Genomic DNA, 21420 nt, shown 5'->3' on the forward strand with positions numbered 1-21420 from the left:
TAATAATAATAATAATAATAATAATAATAATAGTAGTAGTAGTAGTAGTAGTAGTAGTAGTAGTAGTAGTAGTAGTAGTAGTAGTAGTAGTAGTAGTAGTAGTATATTAGATTGATAGATGGATGGAATGATGACCAAGTCGATCGACCATGAAGTTCACACACTTTCATCTCAGACTCGCTGCATTTTGTTTATTTATTTATTTATTTTAATTTTATTTTTTTGATGTTGTTCGCATTTTTGCTGTAAAAGCGTCTGTTTTGTCCCCGAAATGCCAATGTTTACTTTTTCTCAAGTATCTTTACACTGCCAATATTCAGGCAACCCATATATCGTTGATCTCTCTCTCTCTCTCTCTCTCTCTCTCTCTCTCTCTCTCTCTCTCTCTCTCTCTCTCTCTCTCTCTCTATTCTCGATTCATCCAATTATTGCTTACATCTTAAACAAGATGGCGGCAATTAGCCAATAAAAAGCAGCTGTTGTCAAATCTGCTCTACCTAGTGTGTGGTTAGCACCCGAAACGTCTTGTTTTCTTTCATGCCGATGCCGTTCCGTTTTTTACATTGTCGTTTGCCCTACCATTGCAGTCTGAGCAGTCTCGCTCCCATGACCATTTGTTTATTTTACGAGAGTTGTAAAGATGGCAGGGAAACCAAACCTAAAGGACATAAATCCCATTTTTCAGCGAATCAGAAATTGGCTTCTGAGTGTAAGTTGTTTTACTCTCTGTCAACCTTTTTTCTTAAGCACATGATTTCGTTTTCTTACCAATGAACGTCATTTAACAATCAGTTTTAGTTTTAAAGAAGGACCAAATCTGTTGTTCATGACCTTCAATTTCAACTTCAGTGTTTGTGAGACTTCTGACTGATGGTTCAACATCTCTTCGTAATAATTCTCCTCCCGCTTCAGACTTTTCTGTTTCAGTTTTAAAATTTGGTCGTAGTAAAGTTAAGGAAAGATGATGATAAATTGATTGTGGGTTGAGAGATAAATTTGCAGCATGATCAGAGTCAGGTAGAGAGCTGAGCCGGTGTTACCAATACTTAGCTTCTATAACCAGGACAAATAATTCGTTTGGACAGAAAAATAAATAAAAACTTACCGCTTACCGTCAAAAGCAGTTTAGATTTGAAGATACATTTGTTTTCTATCAAAAAACATTCGGTACTAGACAATCCTTGATGAATTTCAAAAGTTGTGTTTGAAATTATATCCTAAATATTTTCATGCTAAATCGTGTGTTTTTCTCGTCTGACCCATAGGTTGGTGCCCCTAGTGCCAGCCGCCTGCCGCGCAATAGCCGCGCAAAACAAAGGTTTTTTAAAAAGTTTATTGAGAAAAAGATACGGAAAAAAGTGTCCCTAGATAGGTATGCAATTTGGTGCATAAGTGCAGTAAAAATTGGTGCGCAAAATTAGTTCGTAGAGGATGCGAGACTGTGGTGTGTGTGTGTGTGTGTGAGTATGTGTGTGTGTGTGTGTCTCTTTCTTTCTTCCTTTTTTTTTTGGGAGTGCCTACGTACACGGTAACGGGGCATCTAGCCTCAGGATCTATGTACACGTAAACCGGTTTACCGTTGCAACATTCTGTCAGTGATGGTCCTCGCTGTCGTGACCGCGCGCGCTCGTGTGTGTGTGTGTGTGTGTGTGTGTGTGAGTTGTTTTTTTTAAATCAAAACAATTTTAACCATTAATGGCGAGATTCCATCTTACACTCCCCAAACTCCAGATCTTAGTCTTAATGGTATCATTAAAAGACAAGCTTTGCGATTTATAGTTTAATTGAAGCCCGAGTCGAAATATACTCTTACTACTGCTCTCTTGGTGGAAACGATTTATTCTGCATAAGCAATCTGGAGAAAAAAATCAGTGTCACTGTAAAAGGTTAAAATTTCACGAAGTACGCTCCGTGAACACCGCTGTAACAATCCTTTGATCTACGTCATCAGGCAACCCATTGTTTCTTTCATCTTTACCCATTCCCCCTTACTATCCCCCATCCCCCCGCCCATTCTCTCTCTCTCTCTCTCTCTCTCTCTCTCTCTCTCTCTCTCTCTCTCTCTCTCTCTCTCTCTCTCTCTCTCTCTCTCTCTTGTCATAATGTTATCCCTTCCCCTTCCCATCTCAATGTAAAATGAAAACGTTCTGTTGTTTGCAGATACATGTATGATTGTTTTGTTTTCTCTCTCTCACTAGGCTAGGATTAAAAACCAAGACATCAGGTAATGGGTGTCTAATGCCAAAGTATAGATTCTCTCTTTGGCCAATTTAGTCACGCATGTGGCAGTCCAGCTATTTACTATGTTCTGCCTATACCACACAATAAGTGGGATTTTGGGGGGTGGGTACGAAAGAAATCAAGGTCATAAGTAACCGTGCACAAGAGCTGTATAGGGAATTGGTTTCTGGGGGTCTTGCAAATACCAAATATTTTATGGAAAGCTTTTTCGAACTCCAAGACGTCTGGTTTGTTTTGCTATCTTGGAACAAACGAAACAGAGATGTTTTGATGTGTGGCCTAGTTGTCTGATTTTGTGACCTGGATGTAAGGTTTTGTGACTTAGATGTATCCTTTTGTGTGTGCAAGCCATGCGGGTAAGTACGGCGATAGCTTGCCAGTTGAGGAAAAAAAAAGGAAGAAGCAGCGTATCCGCATTTGAAAAACAAAACAAAAAAAAACCTGAAAAAACAAAACAACTTAACCTTTTAAAGGCGAATATCAATCTTACTTGGACCAAAAATAAAATCTTACCGTTTTCATCAAAAGACAAAAAACAAATTACAATTTAAAAACTTGAGCTTTTATATAGAGCAATATCCACCCAACGTGCTCAAAGCGCTTTTTATCAATATTCTTACTGCTCTTATGGTGGAAACGTTTGTTTTTTCTGCGTTAAAAAATAATATAAATGAAGACTATTATTTGAAAAACAAAAAAATCAGTGTCACTGGCAAAGGGTTAATTGCAGTACTCCTGCATCCAGTGAGACTCCTACGGCACTTGCTAATCATAAAAAAGGAAATAGCAGCAATCAACAATACTAAGGTGAAAAAAAAAAGAAGAAAAAAAAAGGTGGGTAGGGGGGAAGAGCAAACCCAGTAGCAATGCAACCTTTTAGCGGCGAAATTCGATCTTTGACCTAACACCAAATCTTCTATCATCAAAAGACAAGTAACGGCAAAACTATTATAGACAATTGAAGTCCGAGTTGCGATAGTCTGACTACTCTCTTGGTGGAAACGCTGTATTCCCCGTTAACAATAATAAAGATAAAAGCAAACTACTATCTAAAAGCAAAAAATTAGCTTCGCTGTTAAGGGGTTAAGAACACCTGCAACTGCAACTGCCAGCATCCTTGAGATGTCTACGTCACCAAGGTCACCAATCGACACGTCTCCCTCTCGTCGGCATGCACCCCCCCCCTCCACTCTCACGGTGGTGGTGGCGGCGGATAAAAAAGGCCTTTTTTTCTTTTATTCAATCAACTTGACTGCTGGTGGACCCTAGGCCTCTCTACAAGTCCAAGAAATAATACTCACTTTTTCTCTTCGCCAACGAAAAATATCTACCCCCTACCGGTCTAATTATTTGTAGCGGACGACAAATTTCTCAAAAAGGTCACGTGACACTGTAAAAACAACACAGGAAGTCCATGAAAGCTTATTTACGACATTTCCTTTGAACCGTGTAAACAACAAAATTTCGTTTTCATTCGACTCAACGGGTCAGATTGGCCGGTATTTTTTTAACGAACTAAAGTTCTGAAAAATCAAAATGTTTCTTAGAAAGTTGAAAGATGCTAGTTTTTGAAACAGAGGTAGGTTTTTAAAAAAAATCTTTATATTTTACGTGAATGCATGCTCAAGGCGAGTTGGACGTGCAGCGGAGGTTGGTCGGCCAAAGGCCCACCTCTCTATCAACAAGTTCAAGACTTTTCATTTTCACTTTCTTCTTTTTTGTTTTGGTCCTCAGCATGATAATTATACACCAACTCACAGGGCTGAAGGATTTGTTGCAAGAAGGTAATTGTTTTCCTTATGACTTTTGAAACGATTTTTTGCTACGACTAAGACTAAGTCTATGAGTCTATGTCTAGATTTGACCCTGTTGCCTTTCCATACTTATTATACTTATACTTATCTATGGCTGTCATTATCCCCAGACACCTGTCTGGGGATAACCAAAAGGCTGGGCTGTCATTATCCCCAGACACCTGTCCGGGGATAACCAAATTTCGTTATTCCCAGACAGATATTTGAAACTCCGCTCTTTTAAACAATTATCCACAGTCCAGAATATGGAATGTTTCCAAATAAGGAAAGTTAATAAATTATCTATAAAAATTTAAAATTAACCAACATTAAATCAGTTGTTACTAACAATATGCGTCGACGTCGAAGTTGGTGTCATGGCCGAAAGGTTTAGTCGTCTGCCCTGGAAGTTTTACCAGAATCGACGTTGTGGGTTCAAATCCTGGTTCCGCCACTTTTTTTTCTTTACAAATTTTTTTTTTTTTTACATTCCGTCTTCTTGTTACAGAACGGTGCAGGGGATAAAGGTCACATCCATCCCCCCACCTCTTTTTTTTTTTAACTCTCTCTCTCTCTCTCTCTCTCTCTCTCTCTCTCTCTCTCTCTCTCTCTCTCTCTCTCTCTCTCTCTCTCTCTCTTAGTTCCTTTCTAGTTTCTAGCAAATTGTCATATTCGTCCCCACTCCGATCTCAAAAATTGTCTAAAAAGAATAAATAATTAAAAAGCAAACAAACAGAAATATTCAGAGAGCGACCAAATGGTCAGATGAGGAGAAAAACAAACAATAATTTTTAAAAAAATAAAAACAATTTAAAGAAATTCATGCTCAGAAACGGAACAAAAGGTCAAACAAGAAGGAGAAAAGAATAGACTCGCACACAACAAAAAAAAAAGAAAAGACGGAATTTAAAAAAAAAAAAAAAAAAAAAAGTGGCGGAGCCAGGATTCGAACCCACGTCGATTCTGGTAAAACATCCAGGGCAGACGACTAAACCATTCGGCCATGACACCCACTTCGAAGTCGACGCACATTGTGTATATGTAGTAACAACTGATTTAATGTTGGTTAATTTTATGTTTTTATAGATCTTTTATTAACTCTCCTTATTTCTATGTGCATTTTGGAGACATTCCATATTCTGGAATGTGGATACTTGTTTTAAGGAGCGGAGTTTCAAATATATGTCTGGGGATAACGAATTTTCATTATCCCCAGACAGGTGTCTGGGGATAATCACAGCGCTTATCTATATTATAAATTTCAAATTCAAATATACAATCATGTTTTGTTAACAAACACTCTCTCTCTCTCTCTCTCTCTCTCTCTCTCTCTCTCATGTTTGCGGTGGGAAAAATGTATGGGAGTCAAAACCTCTTATCAAATACAACACGGTCATTTATAATGACTGCTGCTGTGAGGCATTCGCAGCCAGCAATGAGTCTTTCATTATAAGCTATGTGGCAGGTGCTAGTGCTAGTCTAACCCACCACAACATCTCCTTCTAATGCTGAAGGGAAATTCCATGAAAATGTCAACCGAAGGGGTGTTTTACAAATTCTTAAGAACATATCAAAATTTGGTACCAATTTGTTGGAAAATCATTCAAGATTATGAATATAAGGATATTTCGTGCATATTTGTGGTACAGGATGCTTATTGTAGCTTTATCTGAGGGTATCCCCTATTTGAAGAGCGAAAAGAATATTTTCTCAATATTATAAATCTTGCAACTTCTACAAAATTATAGCCACCTTTGCTGTTGTTTATTGATATTAAAACAATTATAAGTATCAGAAACCTATATAAACATTCAAATTTACGATTTTAATGAAATGTTGTCCTCATCAGTCGTTTTAATGACCTTGGGGAAATTGTATATCAGTCTGTTACCGTTAAAACAGTATTTTTTCATCTACGAAAGATGTGATTGTTGTACAGACTCATATTTCAGATTTTCTGTTCTTACATGAATGGCTTTAGCACTGTAAGATAATTTTTCAAGAAATCTATCATTTAAGGTACTTTTGTTGGGTACTGACATTTTTTAGGGTAACGGACTGACAGTAAAAGACTGACTAATTCTATTTTAATTCAAAGACAATATATATATATATATATAAGTTGTTTTTTAAGTCATGTGAGTAATGTCCACTCCAACGTGTTTCAACTGATCAGGCAGCCACTTTATAAACATTTGGATCATCAAATTTCAAACACTGGTCTTCAACATCAAGCCTGCTATTTTGCTATAGGTAAGTTGAATCTTTTAAAGCTTGTGAATCTTTTGATCACTTGAAGATTTTTGCTATGTTTGAATTGAGGGAAAAACACTGTTTATTGTTCTATAATATCTGTATGACAATGGAGCCAGTAGTTGTCTTCTGAGGGGCAAGAAGCCCTGGGAGAGAAAAAAAGAAATCAAACATTTAAATTAATGTGAAAAACTTTTGAGTCACTGAGGCTTTAAATGTAGTGGGTCAGCAAGCTGTTTAGCTGTGTATAATGTCAATATTTTAGTTGTTACAAAGTAAATTGATACAAGTTAGAAATGAGTTTTATTTTCTAAGTTTTACTGTATTATTTTTAAGAAAACAAGATTTGCTTTTTATTCCGGTTTGACTTTCATAGCTTAAGATGTAATTTCGCTCAATTTTCTTTATTCACAGTTTCAAGATGCCTATTCTATCCGTGGTTCAAAAGCAGAGGTATTATCAAGACAGACTGAAAACTGATGGGCATTACATTGTTTAGGAAAAAGATAGGCAACAAAAGCAGGAGTCTCAAAAAAACTTGAAAGTGATTGTAAAGGACGCTTAAAAGAAATAACAGGATTTTTCAAGCAAAATGGAAAAAAATAAGAAGAGAAAAGCCGATCAATCTACAACTCTAAAAGAAAGTAAACCAAGCACACCTAAATCCACATCTGCCTCACATTTCAGCACAGGAAAGTAAAATACTGAATTCAACTTTGAGTGTGTACAATCCTCCCAATAAATTAAAAAAAAATTAAACTATGCCTGTACTGCTAAGGGCATCCGTCAACCAATGGTTTTTTAAATATTTTAATCATGGAAATGGGCTTTCGAGATGAAATAAAATAATTTTATTGAATATTTCTATTTGGACAAGGAGTAGGTACTCTTGGCGAGCACCAAGGGAAAAAAGATTTCATAATTGTGAGAGATGAAAAAAGAGAAAGGACGAAAATTCAAAAACGTTTCCTGTAAATAACCCTGAAAAAGAGGTTGTCGATTGTTAGTGAATTTCATCCAGGAATCAAAATTGGCTTAAGTTTATTTTGCTCCCTCAGAACCTCAGAATGTACTTCTAAGAGAAATCCCACAATCTGCATAGGAAAATTGTAACAATCAAGGATAAAATGGTCCAAATGAAATTTTTGAAGATCTTTCTCAGATGTTATAACTGACTTTCTGTCAAGTGCAGATGAGGAAGAGATTGACTGCCAGTACTATCGATCAGTTTGCCATGACGGTCATGGCCTATTGACAATTCCTAAGCTTGAGGAATCAAAATGAAATACAGAATAAAAATTAAGCTTCAAGAATAAGTACCAAAAGAATGTTAAACCTTCCCCAGTTTTAAAGTCCTTTCTTATCTACATTTAATTTTTTTTGGATAATTTAATTTCATAGTTGAAATAAAGTTCCCGTTTGACTTTGACAGAATAGATTTCAACTCCATGAATCATTATTTCATTATTTAATTTTTTAAAAAGCAAAGTTGGGATTGAGGTAATCAGATGTCACCCATCGAGTTACTCATCATGCCCAATGTAGCTTGACATCCATATAAGGAAGAGTGTTGGTTTGATCAATCACACTGGGTATTCAGTGTTGCTTATAATGACATAATTTGTTCTTTGCTCTGGATTTTATGTAGTAACCGTTATTCTGAGTAATAAAATTCAGAGGTGTCAGTCCGTTACCATCCATTTGTCAGTCCGTTACCAACACTTTTTCAAAGACTGCAGATTCAAATTTAGGACAATCTTTTAAATATTGCGAGTGGGTTGTAGAGCACCATCTCGTGATTACTATAAAAGAACTTATTTGTTACTGGAAGGTTTAACTTCATAAAGTTTGATCCATCTACATATAAAATTGAAAAAGATGGATTTTCTGATGTCAGTCCGTTACCAACATTATAATGTTAAAAGAATTCAAGTTGATAAAGATTCATCTTTATCCTTTTGATATTTTGATATATGATAAGGGAGGACATGATACATGTCCATAGGAAATATTAGGTCCATACAATAAATACAATGCATTTCAGGGCACGAAATGTATGCATTTTTACTCTGATTGTCAGTCCGTTACCCGTGGAATTTCTCTGAAAATAAATAGAAACTCTTAAGTCGGTTATGCAATGTTGAATTAGGACATGATTTTCACGAAAACTTTGGTCTGATCTGTCATTTAGTTACAATGATAGAGAAGGAATAAAGACATAAAAAGGAATCAACAGCCCCAGGTGTTGACCTCAAGTAAGAGACTGCACCATATGTTGCTCATGTAGTATATTCACGCATTAACATTTTTCATATCACAAAAGGCAGTGGCAATTAATGTTTGATGTACCATGCCTAAGAGGTAATTAAAGCATAAGTTTTTTATTTTTTTTTTATTTTGAAGAACACAGCCCCAACCCAACTTGCCTCCTGGAGTCTCCAGCAAATTGTCTAATAACTATTATTGCACTCGAGATGGACGTCGTGAATCTGAGCCCCCTACAAAAGTATTTGTTGCCTCTCAGAAATTGATCGAAGGAAAGTAAGTAGAGAATAAATATTTCTATTCTTTGAACTTTGCTGTGAGCATCCCAAATGCATCTCTTCCCCCTCCCCCCTTCTCTGTCTCTCTGTCTCTCTCTTTCTCTCTCTCTCTCTCTCTCTCTCTCTCTCTCTCTCTCTCTCTCTCTCTCTCTCTCTCTCTCTCTCTCTCTCTCTCTCTCTCTCTCTCTCTTCTTAAGACAAAGAAGAAATACAAGAACAAATACTAAACGATTCTGCAACTTTAGATTTCAGAAGTGACCTTGAGAGACCTTCCGCACATTCCTCAAGGTAGATTCGCTCTATATACTTATTTTAATAACAGAGCTTTTGTCAGATGTCGTTTATAATCTTTATTTATTCGAATTGTCAATTTTTAGTTGTGTTTATAGAACAAACCTTGATTGATTGGTTAAAGTAAAAAATATCCTAATATGACCATTGTTTTGGTTCTCCGCTGCCATTGTCCTTGAAGTACGTTTAAAAGTAGTGCAGAGCAGTCGTCCTGGGGTCTTTTTTTTTTTCTCTAGCCATCTATCCGATTTGGATCAGAGAGTTTTCTTTTCTCTAGGGTTCTAGTTATAATTAGGTCGTAATAATGGTTCTGTCAGGCCTCGAAGTGGGCCGGGAAAAGCCGGGAACTTTATTTTGAAATTTCCCGACCGGGAAAAGCCGGGAAAATCGGTGAAAATTGTCTGGGGCGGGGAAAAAGCCGTGAGAAAAATTTAGGTGAACAACAACCCAAAATGTATTCTTCCGCGTAATCATTACCCAACCTGCGAACGATCGGCTAAGAGCATGGCAGCAGCCTCTTATGGTTTCCTCACACTACTAGGCCCTATGTTATGACAATCGGCCCAATCAGCAAAGTCCGGTCCGCATTCGTAGAGTACACAGACTATTACCATGTTTCGTGTGCATGACGTAATTATAGTGGTTTAGAGTCATCGCTGAAACACTGGAAGACGGCAGCAGCTTCTTATGGTTCACACTATTATGTTATGACGATCAACCCAATCAGCAAAGTCCGGTCCGGCAATGGGATAGTTGCGTCTGTTGTTGAATAAATTATCCAGGCACGGTTGGTAAGTAAAAAAAACAAATTATGTTGTAGTTACATTTGAAACAAACAAAGTATATCACTGATCTCGTCTCATTGAGATATAAAGAATGATATAAAAATCAAGAAAATCGGCCGATAAATAAAAAAGTTGCTAAAAAAATCGAAAATAAACAAAAGCAATTTTTAAAATCGAATTTATTCGTAAAACAGTTGGTTTTCAACCGATTTTTCTGAAACAAGGACCAATGTTCTTCTTTTTTCAAGCCGATTTCAACAATGTGACTTTCAAATTCCTCAGAATTATATTTTTTACTTTTAGATTTTAGCTTTTAAGCCTACTCAAAAAGGTGTTATATTCCTTGCCACTTGCACAACAATAGCGTAATACATCGACGGCGAGAAGCGTCTTTGTTTCGACCAGCCGGTTCGGTTAGATAGCCTGTGATTGGTCGAAGACTTAAAGACGCTTGATTCACTCAGTCGACTCATCATTGTCGACAAGAGTGCTAGAAACACAATCCCTCCCCTCATCTTAGTAGTGTGTGAGTGTGTGTGTGTTTTTTTTTGGTGTGTTTTTGACTTGGTCATGAATGCGATTGTTAGCTAAGCTAAGAAAGACGGTCGACGTCCTTGGGCTACTTTAATTAATTTTCGTGACTTGTTATTCAATTATTTGGAGATGGCAGATTAAGGTCGTTTACTCATTGTAATTTGTACTAAGTTTGTTTTGTCTGTCTCTAGATTAACTAGCTTTATTTCATTCATGTGCAATTCAATAAGTAGGCCACAAGTCTTTGGACGCTACTTTCTCTCTCATAGTAATATTCAAATGTCTTTTTCTCTCTATTGATTTCTCTTCTCTTTGTCTCTTTTTTTCTCCCCATTTCTCTCTCTCTCTCTCTCTCTCTCTCTCTCTCTCTCTCTCTCTCTCTCTCTCTCTCTCTCTCTCTCTCTCTCTCTCTCTCTCTCTCTCTATCTGTCTCTCTATTTTTTAAAATATTTTTTTTGCATGTTGTAGGAGGCCTAGACTTTACAGGAATACGTCCAAGTATTAATAGCCAGAGTCAATATATTTCTTTCTCTCAGTCTCAGCCACTCTCTTTTTCACTCACATCTCTCTCTCTCTCTCTCTCTCTCTCTCTCTCTCTCTCTCTCTCACTCTCTCTCTCTCTCTCTCTCTCTCTCTCTCTCTCTTTTTTTTTTTTTTTTCCTTTTTTTTCCCCACGTATGGTGTAGGCTTAGATACTGGATGGCTTGTTATAGTAATATGTACTACGAGTCAATAATTTCCCCCTCTTTTCTGATTCTCTCTCTCTCTCTCTCTCTCTCTCTCTCTCTCTCTCTCTCTCTCTTATATATATATATATATATATATATATATATATATATATATATATATATATATATATATATATATATATATATATAGGTAGTGGTAACTGGTCTAGAATTGATGAATATGCTTGAAAATTACTACCTTAAAATTTTCCCTAGAGCCTGGAAAAAACCAGGAAAAAACCGGGAAAAAGCAGGGAAAAATATTTTCCTGAATCACTTCTAGGCCTGGGTTCTAGGGTCTGTGTTTTTCCTTTTAGTATTAGGGTTAGTTAAAGGTACTTATTAGTAGTACAAGATAGCTATTTTCATGTTCTACGTTTGTTCCGAATATTTGACAGGGGATATCCACCCCCCACCCCCCTTGGTGGGTGGGGGAGTTATTTTCTTCTTTTCATGCTTCAATTAATCTAGAGTATGTATCTCAAAACTGAGGCAAAGCTTATTTTGCTGAATTATGCCTTTTTTTTTTTTGTTGGCTTTAATCTAAAAACACTCTTACTCACTGTTTAGTTTTTTAGTTTTGATCACTAATAAGTATATTCTTTTAAAAGCAGATTAGATTGATACTCTAACAGAATGTTTGGCCTGTCATACATACTAGTATCAATTTCTGTTGAGGTCACCGATGGTTAAGATAAATTTTCAGACAATTTTGGAAAAGACTATCTACAGGCCTGGGTTAGTCCCTGTTGGTCAAAAGGGTAGGGGAGGTGTCGGGCTTTAATATGAGCTAAAATGATTTTACCACATATGACACTGACACGGTTAGAAGTGGTGTCCTTGAAATATCACAGACCATGCCATCTTTAAGCACGGTTCAGATTAAAGCAGCTAATTGTCTCATACCGAATTTTGCTTTATATACTACACGCCTTTAAGCATGGTAACTTGAGCTTCAGGCATGCTTATTACAAGGCTGTATCTGATTCTGATTGTTAATTGTTATTGTTATCCATTTCCTTTCATGGGCCTTTGAACCAATGTGTCATCACAGATGTGAGAGAAAAAGAGATTGAAAGATTGCAGGCGCATGCACACATACACATACACACATATGTACGCGCGCTTACAGGTTATACATTAGCACACTCACCAACAAAGGAAAATGACTCATGAAATTTAATTCATAGAAGTCTTTGGATTATGTCTACTTCTAACTCAAGCAAGCTTCGACATTAAGCACTCCAAAGCCTTCTCCTGATGACCATGTTTATATAGGAAGCATGGACTGTGTATCGAAAGTTTATAAAAGTATTTTTGTTTTTATCTTTTTTTTTTTTTCTCATTTCTTTCAGGGAAAAGAAGCCACAAAAGCCAGTTATTCCTGGGTTTGGGTATGATTGGAGTACAGGGAAACCCAGCTTAGGAAAATCTTAAATATCTTTAGTCTTATTTTCTTTTTTTTAATGATAATGAAAGTGATATTTAAAATGTGTAAAATAAAATTGAAATGTGGAATGCTATCTATTTCGTCAGATTTATTCTGTTTATTTTATGTGATCGTCAGTTACCTTTTTACCCGTCCACCTCATGAGTGTGCACATTAGTATTAGGCTTCTATTTGCAGTGTGGCTCAGCAGTTTGGCCTTTGCTTTGTACCCGAAAGATACCTAGTTTGAATATTCACAGTCTTATGTGGTTGTCAACAAGCCGCTTCTCCCTGGCTTAATTTGCAGCACTGTGCTGTGGCTGACAAGTAGGTTATTCCAGTCTTCCCTTTGAATAAGACAAATTTCCGCATGAGGATTAATAAGGGAACTTTATTATTATTTACTGTATTGGTATGTTGCAAAGTGTGTTTGTGTGTGTTTGGGGGGGGGGGGGGGGGGGTGTGTGAAGGTTGTTGTATCACAACATAATTCACAGCTGTAGCCGAACCAATAGCACATTATGGCGCGTGGCATTGACATTAGAATTAATGGCGAAGGGATAAGAATAAGCAGAGGTGTCTTTTATACAAAACGGCGAGAGTGTGAGTGGCTGTATGTGTCTGCATGACTATTATACTGAGACACACACATATGCAGTGTAGATAGATACACACAAGGAATTGTCAATATTACAGTAATTGATCAGTGGTCGACATCAAATTTCTTTAATTTTTAAAATGTCGGCTGGGGGAAATTAGTTCAAGGAAACCGTGTTCGAGATAAAAATTTGTTCAAGGAATGGAATGGAATAATAACAAAGAATAATAATGACAAAATTCTGGACATTCTAATGAGTTAGAGGAAACTGTGCTAGAGTGTAGATACGAAATGATGACGAAGATATGAATAGCATCATGAACCAAAATTTTGGAAAATATGAAAGTAAAAAATTTCAGTACAAGATAAGAATAGATGGGAGTGTTAATAAAGCGGTGCCAAAACAGAATAAAAATACAAGAAAAATCAGGTTTTTCTTTCCAAGGATCAAACTTCAGACTTCCTGATTTCTGTTCAGATGTGCAGGAGATCATTTCAACTATCATATAACCTCAATGGTGAAAGTGTAGCGTGTCTAAATCTTTCTAAATCTCATCACAGTTCAAGGCAAGGCTAAATCTCATTCCAGTTCTTTTCTGACTTTCAAATGAAACCGTTCATCAAATCCAATATACATCCAATCAAGTTAAGGTTGCATTTACATTGATATGAATTGGAGGGGATTGCCCTGACTGAGGGTCAGATGTCTTCTTTGTCTTCCAAAATCGTTTTTGAGAATGCATTGTCTCAAAGCAGCAATTTAAACATCTTTGATGCGATCCCTTTACTGGTATAAAGCTTTCAAATGTGGATGAGTCCTACATCATAAACTATAAATTGCAATTATGTCCAGTCTGATGGTCTATGGATGATAAGATTTTATGTAGTTTTCAAAGTTTTGTTGAGAATTGACTGAACTTGATATTGTAGGTGAATTACCGAAGTCAGCCACTGCAAGAATAAATTAATGTTATGGTATCTGCCTTTTGTCTTGGTAAACATTGGAAGTTGAAAAGTAAACTTCACTAATGTGATATAACATGACACAAACTCTCATTTTATTTCATCTAAGCATCTTTAAATTTGAAAAAAGCCATGCTGCCACAATGTCAAACATTTTCTAATCTGAGTCATAAGGCCTACGGATGCAGAGTAGAGCTGTATCAGGAATTGATTTATAAGGGTTTTGCCAACAAGGGCTCATTTTTTAAAGGGTATTGTGAGTATCCAGCAGCTGGATTTCGTTTGCTGCCACGACACAAAATAATGCAATGGGACCTAGCTGCTTCATTTTGTGTTGGCATGTGAGTTAGTACAGCGATCCAGTTTGAAACCCACTTGTCAATCTTGAAAAGATAGGAAACAGCACTGCTGAGTTGGAAAATAAGAACCAACCCCGCCCCCCTTGCCAAAAAAAAAAAACAATTTAAAACTGGAAAGGCTAAATTTGATCTTACTTGACCTAAGACCAGATTTCACTGTTCTCATCAAAAGACAAACGGCAATGCAATAATAGCTTAATTGAAGCCGGAGTTGTGATGCTCTTACTTCTCTTTTGGTGGAAATGGTTTATTCTGCATAAAAAATAACGTAGGTAAAGGGAAACTTACCTGAAAACAAAGGGGAAAAAATGTCACCTCCCCCCAAAAAATCCACTATAATTTGACGGTTTCCCTCTCAGCCAAGGACTCTAGCAAGCATCAGGAAAATCCAAGTAGTCCCATTCCAAGACAAAGACAGAGAGCAAAAAACATAAAAGTCATATAAAGGAGGATAGAAGACACAACAAGTGACCTGCTGCCAACCATGGGAGGTCATAAGACCGCGCCTATATTTTTACATGGAGTACACTAAAGGGTTTCCAGTTATGAATCCACACAATTAAGCATAAAAAAAAACATTTTTTTTGTTTTTAAATAGTAATATATTTTATTTACATAAAGTCACATTTTTTAAAACAACCAATATTCAAACAATTTTTATGTCTAATTACAAAACTGTTATTGAGATATTAAATGTTATCAATTCACATAGCATAATTATTAACAGCATAAAATGGCATTGATCGATTAATAATTATGTCAGATCTCATTTGACAGAGGTAACGGAGACAATACCATAGTAGTTGTGCTGATTTAAAATAATGAATATTAACATGTAGATCATTTCCTCAGATGTAGATGCTCAATATGCATGATTTATTCTTCCAGCAGGTCGTATTGATCCAAATTTGCATTTCATCAGTAGCCTCCTATTTGTACAGACACAATCCGTTGCTGATTTTGTAAAATGCCTTAACCAAGGGCACAAACATCTAAGCCACAGTTTTCAAACATTGCCACCAATCCATTCATTGACCACAGACAACATCGACTTGTTTTGTTTATAAGACATAACACCACTCTGCTAAACCACTGATGTCACAAAGTATTAGTTGTATTACCCCAAAAAGAGTGCTACGAAAGGCAGAGCCAGGGGCTGTGTTTTGCATGTTTAAGTCTGGGACATCATGTTTGCTCTTCAACCCGTCCACACAAACACACAATCATATCCTTAAGTCCCAATAATGCACAATCCAGTTTTTAAAAATATTTATTACCCCACTCTCATTATATAAACAATAAAGTGTGGACACCTTGTATTACATTCTAATGTTGGCTTGTTTTTATTTTCATGTGTATTCAAAGCTCAAGTGAAATGTAGCTTATCAAATATTCTGACAAATTTTAGGAGAAATAACAAATAGCATATTGAAGAAAAGCAACAAATGAAAAAGTGTAGGGGACCAAAATAATTTAACTCAAACTTTCATTTCATTTATCAGCACAAAGTTTACATCTGCACAACAAAAGCCAGCAGTTACTGGAATCAAGACGTGCTTTTTTTCTCAAGAATACATAAGAATGGGTGATTCGAGACAGGCTTTTATAGGGGCAGTGTTTTTCAAAGGAATATAATACAGGAGCTTTCCTTAAAATGAGGAATGAAAAGAACATATTCAAAATATAAAAATGTAAATCATTCCTTTGAATTTTAGTTTAATCATATAAAAATATCATCACTACTGAATACTTCACAATATTTTCCATACTGTAATTATTCTAAGCTATTTTACGTTGCTTTTATTTACCCCATGAAAAGATTTACCACTTTTTGAAATCTGCAGCATAGAAAAGCTTGCCATCACTCGACTATTAAATCATTTTATAAAATTGCTAAACATGATAAGCAGAGCATTTAACTATAAATTTAACTAGACATCTAATTGGGATTTTGCATCATCACCATCTGGTGCCATAAGTTCTGTCGCGTCTCCATGACTTGGAAGCTGGCTTGCCAAAGATGCTTTGATGACGTCATTCAAAGCCTTCTCCTGAAATTTAATAATAATGATGATGATGATGTTAAGAATAATAATAATAATAATAATAATAATAATTAAAGTATTTAATTCCATTATTCTGTAAAATTCTGTAAGAAGCTTTCGCTGAAATTTTGTGCCCCATAAATATAAACTGCATGGTTTGAGATAATTATATAGTGAACGAAGGTAGTGAGTGGGGAGCGGAGAATGGGGTTGAGGTAGATAAGGGGATAAGGCATGAAGCTGTCATCTGCATTTTTTGCGGCCGCAAATATCAGGGCGATCCGCAAATTTTGACAAATTTCCCAAAATTGGCAAATCGTGGAAAATTTTGGGAAAATTGGCAAATCGCGTGGCAAATTTTGGGAAAAAAAAAAGAAGCGAAAACAAAATAACGAAAAAAAAAAGTGTGAAACTTGAGAAATGTTGCAGCTTTGCCTGGGACCAAACTAAGGGAAGCTACTCTCTACGGATAATGATCCTTTAAAATCTTTGTAACAACGCTAATCACAGTCATTTCATTTCTCAAGTCCTTAAATGTAATATATTGTCTTTTATATCATTTTTTTATGTATCGCAGTTATTTTTTACTGAAACGCTTAGTTTTCCTCCGCAAATTTTTTGGCAAATTTCTTGGCAAATTTCGGGGTTTTTTTTGGCAAATTTTAGGTCCCAATTTGGCAAAAAATGCAGATGACAGATGAAGTGTTCTGTTTGTACACCTGGGGATAAGGTATTGGTGATTGCCCAAATGCCTAGTGGTGGGACCAAGATAAAAGATCACTTATACGATTTGGAAAATAGAAAAACTGCATAGTTTATATAAACATCATAATTAATTGTGCATTTTCATAGATTCACCTAGCTCAACATGTTTCACTTCGCTTCAGTTATTCCCAATTTGAGCAGTTTAGATCCAGTTATTATATGATGTGATGAATTATATGAATGTGATGATACAGTAGTATATATTTTGCGAGTAAACCTCCTTTCTAAGAAAACAGTCGTTAGGAAATCTTTTGTTTTAAAAGAATTAAAATCGTAAAAAATAATAGGTAATTGCAAACTTAACCAACCTGATCCTCAGGTGGTGGTGGCATACATCTCAGTTCATACACGGTTACTTGCCCTTCACTGTCACCTACAAGAAGGCACTGGAAGTGGTTTTCATAAAAAATGTATTAATGACAGTGGTTTACATTATTGAAGTGGAATATTTTCCCGCAGGTGTGATAAATTTTTGACTTTGATGTTGATTTAATAATAATAATAATAATAATAATAATAATTAATATATAATGTGATATGATAAAATGAATAAATTAGCATACAACAACAATAATAATTAGAAGAATAAGAATAGTAATAATAATAATAAAGATGATGATGGTGATAATAATAATAATAATAGAAATAATGATTATAATAATAATAATAATAATAATAATGATGATGATAATAATAATGATGATGATACAGTCCATGCTGGATAATCGCAACATGTTGGAATCAGCGAAAATGTTGCGATTAATCAAAGTTGAGTTTTCTGTCCTCTATTGCAACATTTTACACATATATGGTAAAATCAAACCAGTTGTTGTAAACATTTTTCTTAGTCCACCACAGACTGAGCAAGTTGCTTGAAACAAAAACCATATTGCAACCCTGTAAAGATTTTGGTAAGCAAGATCCGTTTTGATGCAAACCTACATCTTATTCAGTTTGGATTAACTTTCATTCTTTTGTTCTCAATATTTGTAAGAATCAAAGAGATTAGCCATGATGAGAGACAATAAGCTCTCACCAAACCCATAGATCACAATGCTTAGTTGTCAATCCCATAACAAAGGAAATCGCTTAGTCTCTCTTTACAATTGTTATTGTCTATCCGTTGTCTATACTATGCCCAGGCCCCTCCCCTCCTATCTAATGGTCACAGATGATCTCACAAACCCATACTGCAAAGCCCCGCCCTCATTTGTCTATAATAGGATGGTGACACACTACTGTAGCATTAAACCCCACCCACTTTCTATTCTTTAACTGTCATGATTTTATCGATGATGAAAATTAATCATAAGCTTTTGTTTGTCGATTTCTTGAATTTACTACTTTTTGAGGTCGAAAATTCCTTGCAATTTACCAAAGCTTGTTGCAATTAACCAGTGACTTTTATATAGAATTAATTCTGTTTCTGTGGAAATGTTGCGATTAACCAAAAGTTGCGATTATCATAGTGGACTGTAATAATAATATAATAATAATAATAATAATAATAATAATAATAATAATAATATAGTTATAGTAATAATAATAAATATCTTTAAATCTTGCCTGGTTTGTAGAACAATGTCCACAATTTCTATATCTTTTAAAGAGATTATTGAATATAAATTATCAAATATAAAAGATATTCTTAAGGGCAATGACTGGATGAAATTCCATTAAATTGCATCAGGACATTCACCTGAGAATTATGGCTGAAGGATACACTTGTTTGTTTGGCTCCTGAAGGTGGAAGACTTGTATAAACGGCATCCAATCTACAACGAAAAATATGTATTATATACTGTGATTATTTGATTCATACATTTATATAAACCTAGATATTCTCGTTTACATAGGCTTAGATTTAGGGAACATGGGATAGGGAATGGGAGGAGAATGCTATTGATATTGTGACACTGTTTCGAGCATTAATCATCATCCAATCATTGCGGTAAAATAAAGAACTCCAAGTCTGATCTGTATCAATGTCATTTTACATTACATACATAATATGCACAGTTATGAGGCATGTTTCAATGTTTTCATCGAGTTCAATGCCCTTCACAATGATCCATTATTGAACAAGAAACTGAAAGCATCTTGCAGATTAATTTGTAATTACTGCTCATGCTGCAAATTTATGTTGTATTTTTGTGTGTGTGTTTTTTTTTTAATGGAGCAAGTAATAGTAATTTTATAATACGGTCCAACTGGTTGGGTATCATAAAGTAACAATGGGTCAGGCACTTCGGATTTCTTATCTGTCGTCCTAGTAGCAACAAATAGGCAACTTTTATTAAGACATTCCTTTCAAAAAAGTATACCAAATACCTATGTGGTGCCATAGTAAATATGATCTGAGTATATAAAGTCAAGGATAAATGGGTCATCTTTTTAACAAGAGAAATTAGCTCTAATAAATTGGATTATTTTGCAGTTTTGCAGTAGTATGAAGATTTATCTTTTTGAATATTAAGAGTTTATTGGTATTGACAAATAACAAAATTTACAACATTTTGGTGGTGAAATGGATGAGTGGATATAATAGCACCTGAAAGACATTGGTTTGAACCAGGCTAGTGCCACTTTGAGTAAGAAATTTAATACATATTGCTCATCTTGCAGTGTATTTTCATTAAATAGTTCATCAATAACATATCTCACAAAAGGGATGAATGGATGAAATTTTATTCTTTATATTATGTTGCATTCCAGTTGATCTATCTTTTTGGTTGAGCCATTTTCAGTTTTTCGTGTATAAATAAGTATATGTAAACATTATGTACAATATATTGCTTGTGTAGTGTCTGTAAAATCAAAATGGCAAGAAGAAACCAGCTTACGTGCTTTGAGCCAAATCCCAGACTTCTACAGCACCTTCGTTAACACAAGCAAACACGGTTGAGGACCATGGAGACCAGCATACATCATTGACAGCTTTCTGTATTAATCAATTATAACATTTTTCATAAGTGTCATGGTGATCCCATGTCAAGCTCTATGAATATGAATAAGTAATTCAGACAGCTATATGACTACACCTCTGGGATATCACACTGTGAGAAAAACATGTTCTTTAAAATAATAATTAAAAAAAACACCTTTGCCACTTTCCACTCAGAAACAAATTTAAATTACAATTTTTTAAAAGATTTTATCATATCATCTACATTTTTGCCAAATTATGTCTTAAGGAATTGACCAAACAAAAATAAACCCACAAAACAAAACAATTGAATGCATTTGTGCATTATCTTTTAAAAGTTAGAAATTGTAATTATGTTATCATTTTAAGAGTTATGGTAGGGATGCCAAGTCAAGAGTTAAAATAAAATTTAAAAAATAGAAAAATAAAACAACTTACACACGAGGAATGGAATGAAAGAATGGGTTTGGTTTTTTCTTGATGCCAGAGTTTGATAGTCCAGTCAGCGCTGCATGTCAAAAAGATATCAGAGACAAAAGGGGACCATTGGATCGTGTAGACTGGACCCTGGTAGAAAAAATAAGTTGTAAAATGAATGTCTTTTCCCTTTAACTTTAAAAAATATATTTATTAATTAATTAATTTGTTTTGGAGAGGGAGAGAAAGGGGATAATCAACAAATAAAAAAAATAGGCCAACCTCAAAAATGAGTCAATGGCTTTTTGGCTTTTTACTTTTTTTAAATGTATTAACGACTTGCATACATGGTCCGATTGAATAAATAAAGAGAATGCCATCTTGAGTCTTGTTCTGACAACAACAACAACAAAATGCCTCTAAATAATGTGACCAATTCAGTTTGCTCAAATATCTAACTCTGCCAAACATAGTGCGCGCAGATGTCAGTTTATGTAGATGTTTTTAAATCTCAGAATAGTACAATGTACATAAACTTCACATTTCTATAAACTATTGAAGCAAAACGATGCAAGATAGATGCAAACACAATGTGGGAAGTGTTACTCATACTGTGAAGACAAAACCGATTCTTCGAACCGAGATTATCATAGTCAGAACTGCTAGCAAAATTAAATCTCTACGGTCTACCTCTTTACATACAAGGGCTCTTTCAGAAATAACCAAAAAATGCCCATTGCTCAGCAACCA

At 35.3% G+C, this 21420-nt stretch overlaps 2 protein-coding genes across 4 annotated transcripts in view; one reads left to right on the forward strand and one right to left on the reverse strand.

Moving 5' to 3' along the window:
- The first annotated feature begins 561 nt into the window (after window positions 1-561).
- LOC144958034 (NADH dehydrogenase [ubiquinone] 1 alpha subcomplex subunit 7-like) lies at window positions 562-12691 on the forward strand. Its single transcript, XM_078889623.1, has 4 exons — window positions 562-709; window positions 3976-4025; window positions 8691-8828; window positions 12524-12691. Exons 1-4 carry the CDS (start codon window positions 641-643, stop codon window positions 12603-12605), a joined length of 339 nt encoding a protein of 112 aa, XP_078745749.1. The 5' UTR covers window positions 562-640; the 3' UTR covers window positions 12606-12691.
- A 2404-nt stretch (window positions 12692-15095) lies between these two features.
- Window positions 15096-21420, reverse strand: part of LOC144958044 (dynein axonemal intermediate chain 4-like) — a 33220-nt gene continuing 26895 nt past the window's right edge. For all 3 annotated transcript variants that reach the window (XM_078889648.1, XM_078889633.1, XM_078889639.1), the window contains 5 exons: window positions 20692-20820; window positions 20171-20268; window positions 19027-19102; window positions 17636-17713; window positions 15096-16568 (listed from right to left, as the gene is read on the reverse strand). In XM_078889648.1, coding sequence (XP_078745774.1) covers window positions 16449-16568; window positions 17636-17713; window positions 19027-19102; window positions 20171-20268; window positions 20692-20820 — 501 coding nt within the window. In that variant the 3' untranslated portion in view covers window positions 15096-16448. The remainder of the gene's footprint in view (window positions 16569-17635; window positions 17714-19026; window positions 19103-20170; window positions 20269-20691; window positions 20821-21420) is intronic.

This window comes from Berghia stephanieae, chromosome 1 (assembly GCF_034508935.2).
Source record: "Berghia stephanieae isolate SIO BIC M18660-M18661 chromosome 1, UCSD_Bste_1.3, whole genome shotgun sequence".
NCBI classification, from domain to species: Eukaryota; Metazoa; Mollusca; class Gastropoda; order Nudibranchia; family Aeolidiidae; genus Berghia; species Berghia stephanieae.

Bases quoted from the DNA above. Each gene is read 5' to 3' on its own strand.
- LOC144958034 (XM_078889623.1), top strand. From the start codon at position 641: ATGGCAGGGAAACCAAACCTAAAGGACATAAATCCCATTTTTCAGCGA. The intron at 710-3,975 runs GTAAGTTGTTTT...TTTGGTCCTCAG, and splicing joins TCAGAAATTGGCTTCTGAGT to CATGATAATTATACACCAAC. The intron at 8,829-12,523 runs GTAAGTAGAGAA...CATTTCTTTCAG, and splicing joins CAGAAATTGATCGAAGGAAA to GGAAAAGAAGCCACAAAAGC.